Raw genomic sequence first — 14352 nt, 5'->3', positions numbered from 1 at the left:
TTGTAGACAAAAAGGTTTGTCAGCTCGCTGGTACTGTGTCCAATGTTTTTAAATAATAAATTTAATAAAAAATAAATTTAAAAAAAAAAAATAAGTATAGAAAAAATCAAACTGAAATTAATCTGGAGTGGTTATTTATTTATTTATTTATTTATTTATTTATTTATTTAATTTTTATACCGCCCTTCTCCCGAAGGACTCAGGGCGGTGTACAGGGCAATAAATATCAAAAGTGTAAATACAAAAGTTAAAAAAGAGATTAAAAAAAATTAAATAATTATGCCCAAGAATACAATACTAAAAATGTGTTAAGAACTTATTTAAATCCAACCCCAAACCCATCAGACCAGGCCAGATTGTTCAAATAGATAAGTTTTTAAATCACGCCGGAAGGAGCGCAGGTCGGGGGCCATCCGGAGCTCAACCGGAAGGCGGTTCCACAGGTCTGGCAATAGCAAAGAGAATACAAAAAAAGCAGATTTGTTTTTTAAAAAAAAAACCTATAAAACAAAGTTTCAATATGTTTACCTCAGTGCTTTCTTTCAAATAATTGAAGATGTTTACTTCCAATATAAATTGTTCTCCTCTTATGACACTAGGAGGAAGGTTTAAGGAAACAAAAAAAGGCTGGAAGACTTCTAACTGAAAAACAAAAGTTATACATTATTAAACCATTGTGGGGTACTATTTGTTAATTAAGAATTAGTAATTTGAAGATCAGTGAAGAGAAAACTTTCCTCTGTTTTTGAAGAGTTTTCCCTGAAAAAAATGAAAATTTTTGAGAAAAGGATTGTAAAATATTTCCTAGCTTTACATTGCACCTAAAAAGGCAGAGATTAAATGTGTTGGGAATGCTTTGAAATATACATGCCCAATAAATTAGTTAAGTGATAGAGAAGCTTGCTTCAAATTCTCAATTTTCAGACATCAAAAATGGGAAGAAGCAGAAGCAGAAACAGCTGGTAATGATTATGATTAGATGGTGCTTCATGTTACAAAAATATCTCCCATGTTTTTCAACTTTTCTGAAAAGTAGTGCTTTTTATATTTGTTTGATGCATAAGAAGTCAAAGTCCAAAATACACAAGCTTCCTTACTTTACTTCAGTGCTGATGGCACTGACTTTTCCTTTAGAAGCAAAAATAAGTGCTGCATTCCTTAAAGTTTCAGCAGCTCCTCAGCTCTACTTGTACTCTAAGTGAGGTCATGGTGCTTACAACCCACCTCTTCAAGATAAATATATGGCACATTTTTTCCTCATGCCAAAATATGAAATGATAATGCGATCTATGAGATCTTAGTCATGAGCTGAAATTAAAGAACTATTTCCCAAGTATTTCCAAATTTCCAATTAGCATTTGGACTGGCTATGTAGTCAGAAAGCAGGGACTCAAGTGGTTAGCAGACGAGTGATGAATGTAGAGGGAGATGAAGTTTAAAGAGGGGAACCCATCTGTACACACCACTCTTGATTAAATCTTATGATTCATACTATATTCACATTGTAGTCTTCATCTGCATTACACCTTCTTTCTCCTGCCTTATCTTTACATACTGTATTTAAATCATCCATCAACTAAGGCAGTTTGATTAAAAGTTGCTACCAGACTCTCCGATTTTGAGAGAAGGATCTGCAAGGAAACTTAGCAAGAAAATAAATGGGACGGACCAGATTACAGCAAAACAAAATTAAACCACACAAAAGTAATTTCTGTTAATAATTCACCCAAGTTAAAACTGAACGCTATACACATAAAGCCTTTGAAACACTCAGTTTCTATACAAATATTTTTCATGCACATTAATATGTAACATGATGTAGCCATATGGAAGTCTCTGAATAGAAACTAAGCAAGCCAAGAATGTGCAGTGGTGAAATCGGTCACCGAGAAAACCAAAGTGAAATTCTGGTTTTGAATCTTTAAAGAGTGTTCAACTGAAGCATGTGTAGTCAAGCACATCCTTTGATAAAGCCTGAAACTATCTCATTAAAACAATATTTACCAATATATATATAATAAATAAATGTTAACTGTATTTTGTATCTAATCCTGAAATAACCTTTAAGATCTGAATCCGAAAACTGAATGAGAGGATGCCTCTAAATCAGACATGTCAAACTCAAGGCCCGGGGGCCGGATCCGGCCCGCGAAGTGGTTTCATGTGGCCCGCCAAGCCATCCTGGAAACAGTGAGGGAATGGCCCCCACTGCCTTAGCCCTGGCCCAGAGACCCTCCTTCTGCCAGAGACCCTCAGATCTGTCCCACTCCTGCCCAGGCCCCCATAGGCACCCTTGATGCCAACGATGTAGAGCTGGCCACACCCACCCAGTAGGCCATACGCAATCTAGCCACGCCCACCCAGTAGGCCACGCCCACCCAGGCCATACCCACCCGGCCCCCTGAGGGCAACTGCAATGCTGATGCGGCCCTCAATGAAATTGAGTTTGACACCCCTGCTCTAAATAATGTTTTTATTACGTGTGTAGTTAAGTGCAGGTGCAAATTCATGATCTCGACCTCAACAAACCTTTTCCTTTAGTAATATCTAAGATTTAATACTGAATGTTGTTTCTTATATTAATTCCGTTTTTTTTAAAACTAAAATTCTTATCTTAAAAGAATCCAGGTGAGGGCCTCACAGCACTAAGCCCATACTATTCCTATGTCATCTGAAAAGCCCTGGCAGAGAAGCCAAGAATATAGAATATTCCAGATCTTATGAAGAACAGGAAGCCTTCTCTATTTTTAAGGCAACAAAAAGTTATCTTTGTAAATGCTTTGTTGGTTGACTCACCAACCCTTTTTCTTATATTGCACTGCCCTCTACAGTCTGCTCATCTCTTGCAATGTTCTAGTTGCTTTTACTAGTTTTGCTTTTCTAGACATCTTATACACAACATACCAAAAGCTCTTCTCAGCAATTTGCTGTGTTCTCCTCAGTTAGTTTCACCATCTTGACTATTTCAGTAGAGATTAACAGAGCATGCTGAGCTACACTATTCTGGGACCAATTCCTATGGAAGTGGGTTTGAAAAATTCACCAAAATATATCCACCAATGCATTGAAAACAATGTTACATTAAACCTGCCAGCATCTTTCCATTCTTTGCTCAGTCTACAATTTTATAAAAAACAGAAGAGTCACTGTGCCCAGCTACATGATATACTACATGGATCCCTCTCCTATTTCAATATGATTAAATTTCACTTAGAGAATGTTCTTTCTCTATCATGATTCCTTCCTATGGGTCCTTGGCACATGCAAAATAATCTTTGAATTGTTGGAAAGATCCTTGAAATGTCCCAGCTTTTTTAATTACGTACATTATGCTAAAAATATCGCCTAAAAATTATCTTATTTTAAGGCTGCTGTGCTCATAGATAACAAATACTATATTTTCAGTTTCATTTGGGTTTGGATTTTATGACTTTAAAATAAGCTATCCTGAAATAAAATGTCGATGATGAATTGTATAAAAGGTAAAGGTAAAGGTTCCCGCGCACATGCATGCTAGTCGTTTCCAACTCTAGAGGCCGGTGCTCATCTCCATTTCAAAGCCGAAGAGACAGCGTTTGTCTGAGGACGTCCCCATGGTCATGTGGCCGGCATGACTAGACGCCAAAGGCACACGGAACGCTGTTACCTTCCCACCAGAGTGGTCCCTATTTTTCTACTTGCATTTTTACGTGCTTTCGAACTGCTAGGTGGGCAGAAGCTGGGATGAGTAGCAGGCGCTCACTCTGCTACGCGGCACTCGGGATTCGACCCGCCAGACTGCAGACATTCTGATTGACAAGCTCAGTGTCCTAACCCACTGAGCCACTGCGTCCCTTGATGAATTGTATAGAAGTATTCTTTTTTAAAAAATGAATGACTAAGGGACAACTGAACAGAAGCTATGTTACTAAATATGAACTTCATCAAGTGCTTGTAAGTTCTTCTCTTTTCACAGCAAATGAGCAGATTTATTACCTCAACGGGTATTTTAATCACACCCAGTCCAAGATTTTCAGATATTATAAATGCGCTGGCTACCCAGGACGTAATGGTATCAGGAACAGTAACATTTATTGTTGCTTCAGTAGACCTAAAGATGAGAAAAGACAGAATAAAAGAGATAGCAAATCTAGAGTGACATTCCTGGTGTAGGACTCTTGTATTGTTTAATTAAATTATTTTTTTACAGGAATAGTAAGGAATTTGCACCATGTTCAGGGTAGACCAAAAAACTCCATTCATGTCTTACAGCACGAAGGTAACTGTCACATATGTTTTGGGGATTTAAAACATTACAAGGGTCCCCAACCCCCAGTCTGTGGACCAGTACCGGGCCACGGCATGCCAGCAACCAGTCCGCACAAACAAACCCCATCCACAGGATGCAGGCAGCATACAAAACCATGTCCCCTCCAGTCCGCGGAAAAATCTCTCTTTATTTAACCAGTCTGTGGTGCCCAAAAAGTTGGGGACCTCTGCATTACAAGACATAGAAACACTTAATTCTTTTTTTTTTAAGAAAGACATGTCTTTATTTTTTCTTTATTATATTGTTATTTTTCATCTATTTTTGTTCTTTTTTATAGAAAATGTTATTATTTAAAACTTTGGACGGTCTGACATCCTTCTTGTCTTACATTATTTTTGTGTTTTATATACATATATACACTTTATGTACATATCATTTATATACAGTTATAGAATATTCAATCTTATCAATCACCTTATTCTAGTAATATGTGAAATTAGCATCCTGTGTGTTTCTGTTGTGACCTTCCTTTCTGTTCCCACCATGAGTAAAACTTATTCCAAATTTTGTAGTAATCTGACTGGTCTTTATTTTTAATTTCCGAAGTTAACTTGTCCATTTCTGCACACGCCCAAATTTTATTTATCACTTCACTCTCATCTGGTATTTCACTGTTTTTCCATTTCTGGACGAATGTCATTCTTGCTGCTGTGATGATGTGTATCATTATATATAACTCTTCTTTGGTATGCTTCTCTGTTGTTATGCCTAATAGGAAAAATTCTGATCTATAATCTACACTCCATCCTGATATTTCTTCTAACCATATCCAAATCCTTTGCCAATACTTTTACGTCTTATTACAGGTCCACCAAACATGAAAATAAGTACCTAATTCTTCGGAACACTTCCAACAGCTAGGGGATATTGTCTTGTACATTTTGGCTAATCATGCTGGGGGGAGATGCCACCGGTAAAACATTTTATATAAATTCTCTTTATAAGCTCAGGCCAGCATTATCTTTTTATTTCTATCCCAGAGTTTGCCAAATATCAAAATCTATGCCATGTCCCAAATTTTTAGCCCATATCAGCATTGGTTCTTTAACTTGTTCCTCAAACATTTTGTACCCCAATAGCAAACTATACAATTTCCTTATTTGTTTCTCATCTGGCCCCAATAAAATTTTATCCAATGCAGTTTCTTGAATATTTATCCCCCACTCTTTCTTAACTTTCCCATATCGTGTTTGTATCTGTAGGTAAGCCCACCATTCCAATTTTATCCCTTGTTGTTCTAGTTGCTGTCCAGATTTCAATTCTCCCATTTCATTCGTAATATACTTGTATGTAGTACTCTTTTCCAAATTAAACAAATTTGGGTAGACTATCACTTCAAGGGTGGACAACCAGACTGGTACTTTAATGTAATTTTGTTTTCTAATTTTATTCCAAATTTTAAGTAGCGCTTGTCTAATCTGATGGTTTTGAAAATATTGATATAGCCCTTGCTTCTCATTCCATAGGAATTTGTGCCAACCTAATTTCAGATCATGGCCTTCTAGAGTTAATAATCTTTTATTCTTTAAAATTATCCATTCTTTAATCCAGGTTAATGCTGCTGCATGATATGTTTCCCAGTCTTAATCCTAAATGTTCATTTAACATATTGTAATCTAAGGATCTTCTTTTGGGTATATGTTCCAGCAGGCATCTGCTATATAGGTGAAACTCAAAAAATTAGAATATTGTGTAAAAGTTCATTTATTTCAGTAATGCAACTTAAAAGGGGAAACTAATATATGAGATAGACTCATTACATGCAAGGCAAGATAGTTCAAGCCGTGATTTGTCATGATGGCATACAGCTCATGAAAACCCCAAATCCACAATCTTAGAAAATTAGAATATTACATGCAATCAATAAAACAAGGAGTGTACACAGAACAATATTGGACCTCTGAAAAGTATAAGCATGCATATGTACTCAGTACTTAGTTTGGGCTCCTTGTGCAGCAATTACTGCCTCAATGCGGCGTGGCATGGAAGCTATCAGCCTGTGGCACTGCTGAGGTGTTATGGAAGACCAGGATGCTTCAATAGCAGCCTTCAGCTGTTCTGCATTGTTCGATTTCATGTCTCTCATCTTTCTCTTTGCAATGCCCTATAGATTCTCTATGGGGTTCAGGTCAGGCGAGTTTGCTGGCCAATCAAGCACAGTAATCCCACGGTCATTGAACTAGGTTTTGGTGCTTTTGGCAGTGTGGGAAGGTGCCAAGTCCTGCTGGAAAATGAAGTCAGCATCCCCATAAAGCTCGTCTGTGGAAGGAAGCATGAAGTTCTCCAAAATCTCCTGGTAGATGGCTGCGTTGACCCTGGACTTAATGAAGCACAGTGGACCAACACCAGCAGATGACATTGCTCCCTAAATCAACACAGACTTTGGAAACTTCACACTGGACTTCAAGCATCTTGCAGTGTGTGCCTCTCCATTCTTCCTCCAGACTCTGGGTCCTTGATTTCCAAATGAGATGCAAAAGTTGCTCTCATCAGAAAAGAGGACTTTGGACCACTGAGCAACAGACCAGGTCTGTTTTTCTTTAGCCCAGGTAAGACACTTCTGACTTTGTTTGTTGTTCAGGAGCAGCTTGACAAGAGGAATACGACATTTGAAGCCCATGTCCAGGATCCGTCTGTGTGTGGTGGCTCTTGATGCACTGATTCCAGCCTCAGTCCACTCCTTGTGAAAGTCCCCAACACTTTTGAATGGCCTTTTCCTGACAATCCTCTCCAGGCTGCGGTCATCCCTGCTGCTTGTGCACCTTTTTCTTCCACACTTTCCCCTTCCACATAACTTTCTATTAATGTGCTCTGATACAGCACTTTGGGAACATCCAACTTCTTTTGCAATTACTTTTTGAGGCTTTCCCTCCTTATGGAGGGTGTCAGTGATGGTTTTCTGCACAACTGTCAGGTCAGCAGTATTCCCCATGATTGTGATTCCTACTGAACCAGACTGAGAGACCATTTAAAGGTTCAGGAACCCTTTGCAGGTGTTATGGCCTAATTAGCTGATTAGAGTGGGACACTTTGAGCCTAGAATATTGCACCTTTTCACAATATTCTAATTTTCTGAGATTGTGGATTTGGGGTTTTCATGACCTGTATGCCATAATCATCAGAATTAGGACAAATCACAGCTTGAACTATCTTGCTTTGCATGTAATGAGTCTATCTCATACCGGTATATTACTTTTCCCTTTTAAGTTGCATTACTGAAATAAATGCATGATATTCTAATTTTTCGAGTTTCACCTGTATGTTTAGACACTTATTTTTTTCTTACACATTTTATAGTTCACCACAATACACCGTGTGTGGGTGCCTTCAAGTTAGTTTTGACTCCTTACAACTACCTGGAAAAATCCCTGCACTTTTCTTGGCAAGGTTTTTCCGAAGAGATTTGCCATTGCCTTCTTCTTAGGGCTGAGGGAAACTGACTGGTCTGACTGGCCCAAAGTCATCCACCTGGCTTTTTGCCTAAGGTGGGACTAGCACTCTTGGTCTCCTAGTTTCTGGTGCCTTAACCACTACACCAAACTGGCTCTCACAATACACTGGTCCAAAGAAATATATACATTTGGGGAAATATGAAACAAAAAAGCCATCAGTTTCAATGTAGTTCAACTCCAGTTCAGGGAGATAGGTGATTAGGGGAAAATGGCCATTTGATGAGCTGTTTTTCAATAGAACAGTCCATTTTTGAGGAAAAAATAACCTCCCATAACAACAATAAATAAAAAAAACTTGGGTATATAAGATTTCATTTTCCTTGCGGACTTCTGGGCAAGGCAATGGCAAGCTAAAACTCCAGAGGACTAGAGACATGTCTAAGACCAACAAACTTGCAGCAAGCCTCCTCAAATGGAACCTCTTTAGAAAAGGAAAGGATGAGACTGTCCATCCAGGTTCAAAATGGCTGCTTCTCATAAGGAGACTGCAGGACGGTGGGATAGATTTAGCTCAGTAGTTTGTGACCTTCCCTGCTAGCTTCCCTATTGACTTTCTGGAGAAGGAAAAGTCACAAATAGCAGTCACATGATTGTTGTTGCAACCAATCATAAGCGCAAACTGGTTATCAAGTGCTCAAATTGTGATCATGTGACCATGGGGGAGTGCTGGGACAGCCAGAACTGAGGACCAGCCGTAATCACCCTTCAATCAGTGCTATAATAATTTCGAACAGTTGCTGAATGATTAAATCAAGATTTTAACTACCTGTATTTTTAAACTCTTTAATGGAATGTATTTTATTTTGTACACTTTAGAATGCAGATATTAAAATAAAGTCAGAACTCAAATGAAAAGACTGCAAAATAAGCAATAAGCTGCTGAGGTTAGCCTGCAACCAAGTAAAGCATTCAAGCCAGAACCAACTGGAGCACTTAAGGTGGCAAAAGGATAGAAGTGGGTATCAGAGAAGAAGCAGAAAAATGGGCCCTGAGGTCATTTTGTAGGTGAGGGGGGAACAGAGGGCAACAGAAACTGATACTTTTACGATAAAGTTACATAATTAAGAACTCTTTTATTTGCCTGGTTTTCATTCCAGTTTTAGCAGAGCTGTCCTTAATTCACAATTTCTTCCCTGGAAGTCCCACAGACATTTATGATTATTTGCAAGGGAAAATAAAGAAAGCTATCTTCAGACAAGTTTGTACCTTGTCATTATTTCCTGCCAAAGCCAAGTCTCCGGAAAATTCTTCCTCACGTGGAGATCACTGTCATGCAGTTCTAGGTGATACTCATGGACCATAGGGAGGATATTCATCGCATAATCGATATCATAAAACACTTCTAAGGGGAAAAGAATAGGGTGAGGTTTCTGGATGCAAGAGAGCAAAATAAATTGGGTCAGCTAATTTAAGTCACAAGAATGGCCTGTTCCATCCCCAGATGTATGGTGAGATGCCATTGATGAAAGGGGCTTGATTTTTGCCAATTTTCCCCTTTCTCTGTTCCCCCACCCATCCAGCAACACATCTCACATTGTTCTGAAAGGTATCCTAATAATTAATTTTTAAAAAATACAAAGAGTTGGAGGGCAAACATTTAAAACTTAATTTAGCCAAAATTCCTCCCACAGGAGAGGAAGATTCACAAAACTAACACAGAGCATGAAAGCCGTCAGATCAAACGGGGAAAAAAACTCCCTCTCCTGCATCATTTTTAAAGGGAGGTTAGAAAGAAACATAAGCATCCTCTCTGGCGTCCTCTTGTTAAAAAAAGTGGTGTTCATAATGGACTCACATAAAATGGCAGCCTTAAAACAAACAAAGGAGAGATTGTAGCTACACTGAGCAGGGGACGAGCTAGGAGAAACACTTCAGAGCATATTTTCCCTGAATTATGCAAATGATGCCACACCTTTGCTCATAGAATGGAATACAGGTTTCAGATATTAAGTTTAATATCTACACTGCACTCTGTTATAAATTATACCTCTCTCTTTGTCAACTTCTTTTGGTCTAAGTATCACAAGCTACAAACAAGCTATCTATAGCAAGAATTTGCAGCCTGGGTTTGCACTCTTTTTATTTTCTTCTATCACATTTTGTGCAGACAGCTTTCACTATATTGTGTGTACTTCACTAGCTGGTCAGAATATGTACTAGAAAATATAAACTGATGATTACTGGTCTCTTAAGAATATAACCAGGATAGGTAAAGGTAAAGGTAAAGGTTCCCCCGCACATGCGTGCTAGTCGTTTATGACTCTAGGGGCCGGTGCTCATCTCCGTTTCAAAGCCGAAGAGCCAGCGCTTGTCTGAGGACATCTCCATGGTCATGTGGCCGGCATGACTAGACGCCAAAGGCACACAGAATGCTGTTACCTTCCCACCATAGTGGTTGGTCCCTATTTTTCTACTTGCATTTTTACGTGCTTTCGAACTGCTAGGTTGACAGAAGCTGGGACGAGTAACAGGCACTCACTCTGCTATGCGGCACTCGGGATTCGACCCGCCAAACTGCCGACCTTCTGATCGACAAGCTCAGTGTCCTAACCCACTGAGCCACCGTGTCCCTTCATAACCAGGATAAGAACCAATAAATAGCTAAATGAAAAGCTATTTGACCAATCAACTGAAAGCTGAGATTAAAAGAAATGTTTGTCTTGTCTGCCTATCTGCCTAATTAAGATAGACTTATCTATCTACAGCATCTGGAAAAGATGTGTATTTTGCTGTGTGATTCACAGTTCAACATCAAGAAAAATGGGACTGACATTAATCTTTTCCCAGGAAAAATCTACTGTACAAAATCTTACTTTCTGAAACTTGCACCCAAGCTGAGAGTCTCTCATATTTTTAATAACTTTGGTCAACTTTGTTTAATCACATAACAAGGCCAAAGTCTCCATTCTTAAAAGGGCTTGTGCTGGTGATGACGTATAAAGCCCTAAATGGCTTGGGTCCGGGATATTTGAGGGAACACCTGCTGCCGGCATCAAGCTCCCTTCGTCCTGTGCGCTCCCACAGGGAGGGCCTTCTCAGGGTGCCGCTGGCAAAAGATTGCCGGCGGGTAACACCCAGGGGGAGGGCCTTCTCTGTGGGTGCGCCTGCCCTTTGGAACCAGCTGCCCGTAGAGCTCAGGACTGCCCCTGACCTTCGTTCATTCCGCCAGGATCTGAAGACCTGGCTCTTTCAGCTTTCCGGCCAGGACTGAGAATTTTAATTGTAATTTTATTTTAATTGGGTTTTAATTGGAGTTTAACAGGGGTTTTATTTTATTCAAGGACTAAATATAATTATTTCAATTGTTCTTAACTTTTGTAATTTGTATTGTTATTTTAAATACCTTGTGAACCGCCCTGAGGCCTACAGGAGAAGGGCGGTATATAAGTCCAATAAACATAAACATAAACATTGTAGAATACCTGATTGTTGTTGTTGTTTTTCAAAATTTGCCATCTCATATATTTTGGAAAGTGCTATCTCATCTTCCTCCCAGCCCAAACATTGCCTGATTCTTTTCTATATGTTTTTACCTTTAAAAATCTTTAAAAAAAAATTTGCTCCAAATGAAGACATTTGAACCAATGAACTGACCCACTTATCCCGCTAAGATTTGCTCTGGAGGGCAACAGCAAATAAGAAGCAGCAAACACTGAGAGAGGGCAGACCGTTATAAGAAGACCAGAAGAGTGAAGAAATTCAGAGATGGGGGAGCACTCTGAGGAGACCTGAAATCACACTAAGATCAGATTTGCAGAGACCAGAAGTTTTTTTTCTGCAGTGGGCTGAATGAAGATCTTAAGGAAATAATAGAGGAAAACCTTGAGTAATATGACTGCACAATTATTTCTGTAAGGAAGCAAAGCTGCTTTAGAAGAAACCTGCATGAATCCAATATTCATGGGGTTTGTATAGCTAGAAAAAGGGAAAGGTTAGAAAAAAATGGTTGCAGACCTTAATCTGCTAAAAGAAACCTCCACTGATGATTAGAATGGACAAAGGATTTGCACAGTAGATAAGCAACCCATTGTACTCTTTCTGTTCCCCTCTTTCAACATAATATGTAAATAAGAATAATTGCTTTTAATCTAACTTTCTGACTATATTTTCTCTTTATTAGAATTGTTTTATCCCACCTTTATTACTTTATAAGTAACTGAAAGTGGGAAACATACAGAATAGTCCTTCCTCCTCCTATTTTCCCCACAACAACAGCCCTGTGAGGTGGGTTGGGCTGAGAGTGTGTGACTAGCCCAAATTCACCCAGCTGGCTTTCATGTCTAAGGCAGAACTAGAACTTGAGATTTCTAGTCTGGTGCTTTAATCACTAGATCAAATTGGCTTAACCACTACACCAAACCTTATTTTGAATAGTTACCCTTAACTAAATATTCAATCTGTCTTTGATTCTGTCATCTTCACTACTATGTGGACTAAAGAGTAAATGGTATTTAAAAAGATAAATTTTGGTTTCCTTTTCTATAGAAAGAGAATGATAAGAGTAATTAAACAGGAAGGGCGTTTATTCTGAGGCAGATAAAGAAGAAGTGCAGGTCTGAAAGGCAGATAAGTATCTACCCCAGAAATGATGGATTCATTTCTTCATTTGTCTTTACTTACCATCTTTATAGTCCCCTGAAAGGTCGGCATCAGTCAATATCCAGAGATTGTTTTTCTGAATGCAGTACATAAACAATTTTTCAGTTTAATTACATGCAACATATCAGTATATGCTGCCAAGAGTCGCCTCAGACATGAGATGGGCAACATATAAATTTAATAAATAAATAAATGTTATTTTTTAAAATGTATTTTAGAGCACACATAGGAAAAAAAACCTGTACACATATACACAGAATTAGAGGTGACATGATAGCTGCCTTCCAGTACTTGAGGGGCAATCACAGAAAGGAAGGGGTCAACTTATTCTCAAAAGCACCTGAGGGGAGGACAAGAACCAACGGGTCATTAAAGAGAGATCCTACCTGGATTGAAGGAGAAACTTCCTGACAATGAAAGTAATTAATGAAATAGCTTGCCTCCTAAAGTGATGGGTGCTTCATCACTGCAGGTTTTCAAAAAACAGATTGAACAGCCATTTGTCTGGGATAGAATAAGATCTCCTGGCTTGGGGGGGGCGGGGTTGGACTAGAAGAACTCCAAGGTCTCTTTTCTATGTTTCTATAATACTAGGCCTCTTTATGTGTGCATGTGTGTACGTGTGAAACAGAGAAAGATACATTCATATTGCTTCAGGAACCAACTGCATCGAGAACATGAAAATTAGCACCTACATATACAACTGTACCTGAAAGACGCCGAAAGCACTTCCAGCTTCCTCATAATGTGGTTTTGTATCATATAAATTTAGCTCGTGTTCTATCTGTTTTTTAAAAAGTAGAAACAAATCAAAGATAAAATAGTTAACCAACTTTTTTAAAAAAAAATTATATATTTCAAAGAAAATTTAACCAGTGATAACAAAAATGTATTAGTATCTTTGTTAATGGGCCACACACATTTTTCAATCCCAGGAACAACTGGATGAAATAAAATAGAACATGGTGAATAATTATTGTATGATATTTTAATATGCCAATCCGGAAGGCATATGAAAAAAATCTTCAGAACAAAATTAATTCATTATGACCTTTCTCTGAAGAGAGTTATTTGATGGAAGCCTGTAATTGAGCTGCTGTACAAGGAAGTAATTTACTAATTAAAATTTTGAACCAGGGCAGTGAAGAATGCCACCAAAGACTGAGCTATAATTGGCCATCAGTTTTATCATCAGCTAGCTAGCGATTTGTAAATGCATATGAATCCAATACATTCATTTTTAGTTTCCATTATTTCTTTTGTTATGAATATTCTACTTTAACAAAAATGAGAATTAGGTATCCATATATATTCCTTCTTAACTGTGCATGCTTACCAGAAAATGAAGTAAACAAATGCAAATATGTTTGATATGAAATATAAGGTTACTCATATTATCAGAAAACAGATTTTATTGCAAATAAGATGAAAGATTTACATTAATACATAATATTAACTGTTTTATGGTTTCAATTTGTTTCAACATTTTAAGGAAACCAGTCACAATAAAACAGTGTTCTAAACCAATGCACTCTTCCAAAAGAAAAAAGAAAAACTTACGGCATCCTCTGTGATATCACTGCTTTCTCCCAACAAATTTATACTTTTGTCAATAACTAAAAGTCCAACTGAGGTTTGGGGTTCTGTCACTTTGATTTTGAGGGTGATATCCTCAGCAGGCCCAGCTTTATTTTTACTCCAATGCATATTAATCTGGGGAAAGATCAAATATTATACATTTGAAGTAAGTTTACCTATGATGTAACTGAACAGGTCCCCAAATTGTGAAAGTGTCTGTCACATAAGGACTCTTGGAGCCGAGTTGTCCAAAAGAAAAAAGTTTACTAGGATAAGATTGGTTGTGGAGATATGAGACAGGATCTGGTCTTGAGTCACATTTCAAATCTATATAAGCATTCCTGGTTCAACCCCCTCCCCCCAAACTCCATTTGGTTAGGATCCCATCAATTACTGGTTGTCAGGTCCTTCCGT

General features: G+C 38.3%; 1 protein-coding gene across 1 annotated transcript in view; it reads right to left on the bottom strand.

The window, feature by feature from the left end:
* The window catches only part of CD109 (CD109 molecule), a 98065-nt gene that overhangs the window by 52502 nt on the left and 31211 nt on the right, over window positions 1-14352 (bottom strand). The window contains exons 15-20 of the mRNA XM_083377757.1: window positions 13921-14073; window positions 13070-13144; window positions 12382-12436; window positions 8968-9103; window positions 3976-4090; window positions 529-642 (exon numbers count right to left, since the gene is read on the bottom strand). Coding sequence (XP_083233883.1) covers window positions 529-642; window positions 3976-4090; window positions 8968-9103; window positions 12382-12436; window positions 13070-13144; window positions 13921-14073 — 648 coding nt within the window. The remainder of the gene's footprint in view (window positions 1-528; window positions 643-3975; window positions 4091-8967; window positions 9104-12381; window positions 12437-13069; window positions 13145-13920; window positions 14074-14352) is intronic.

Source organism: Vipera ursinii (assembly GCF_947247035.1).
Source record: "Vipera ursinii genome assembly, chromosome: 1".
Classification (NCBI taxonomy): domain Eukaryota; kingdom Metazoa; phylum Chordata; class Lepidosauria; order Squamata; family Viperidae; genus Vipera; species Vipera ursinii.
This window is presented reverse-complemented; position numbering and strand designations above follow the sequence as displayed.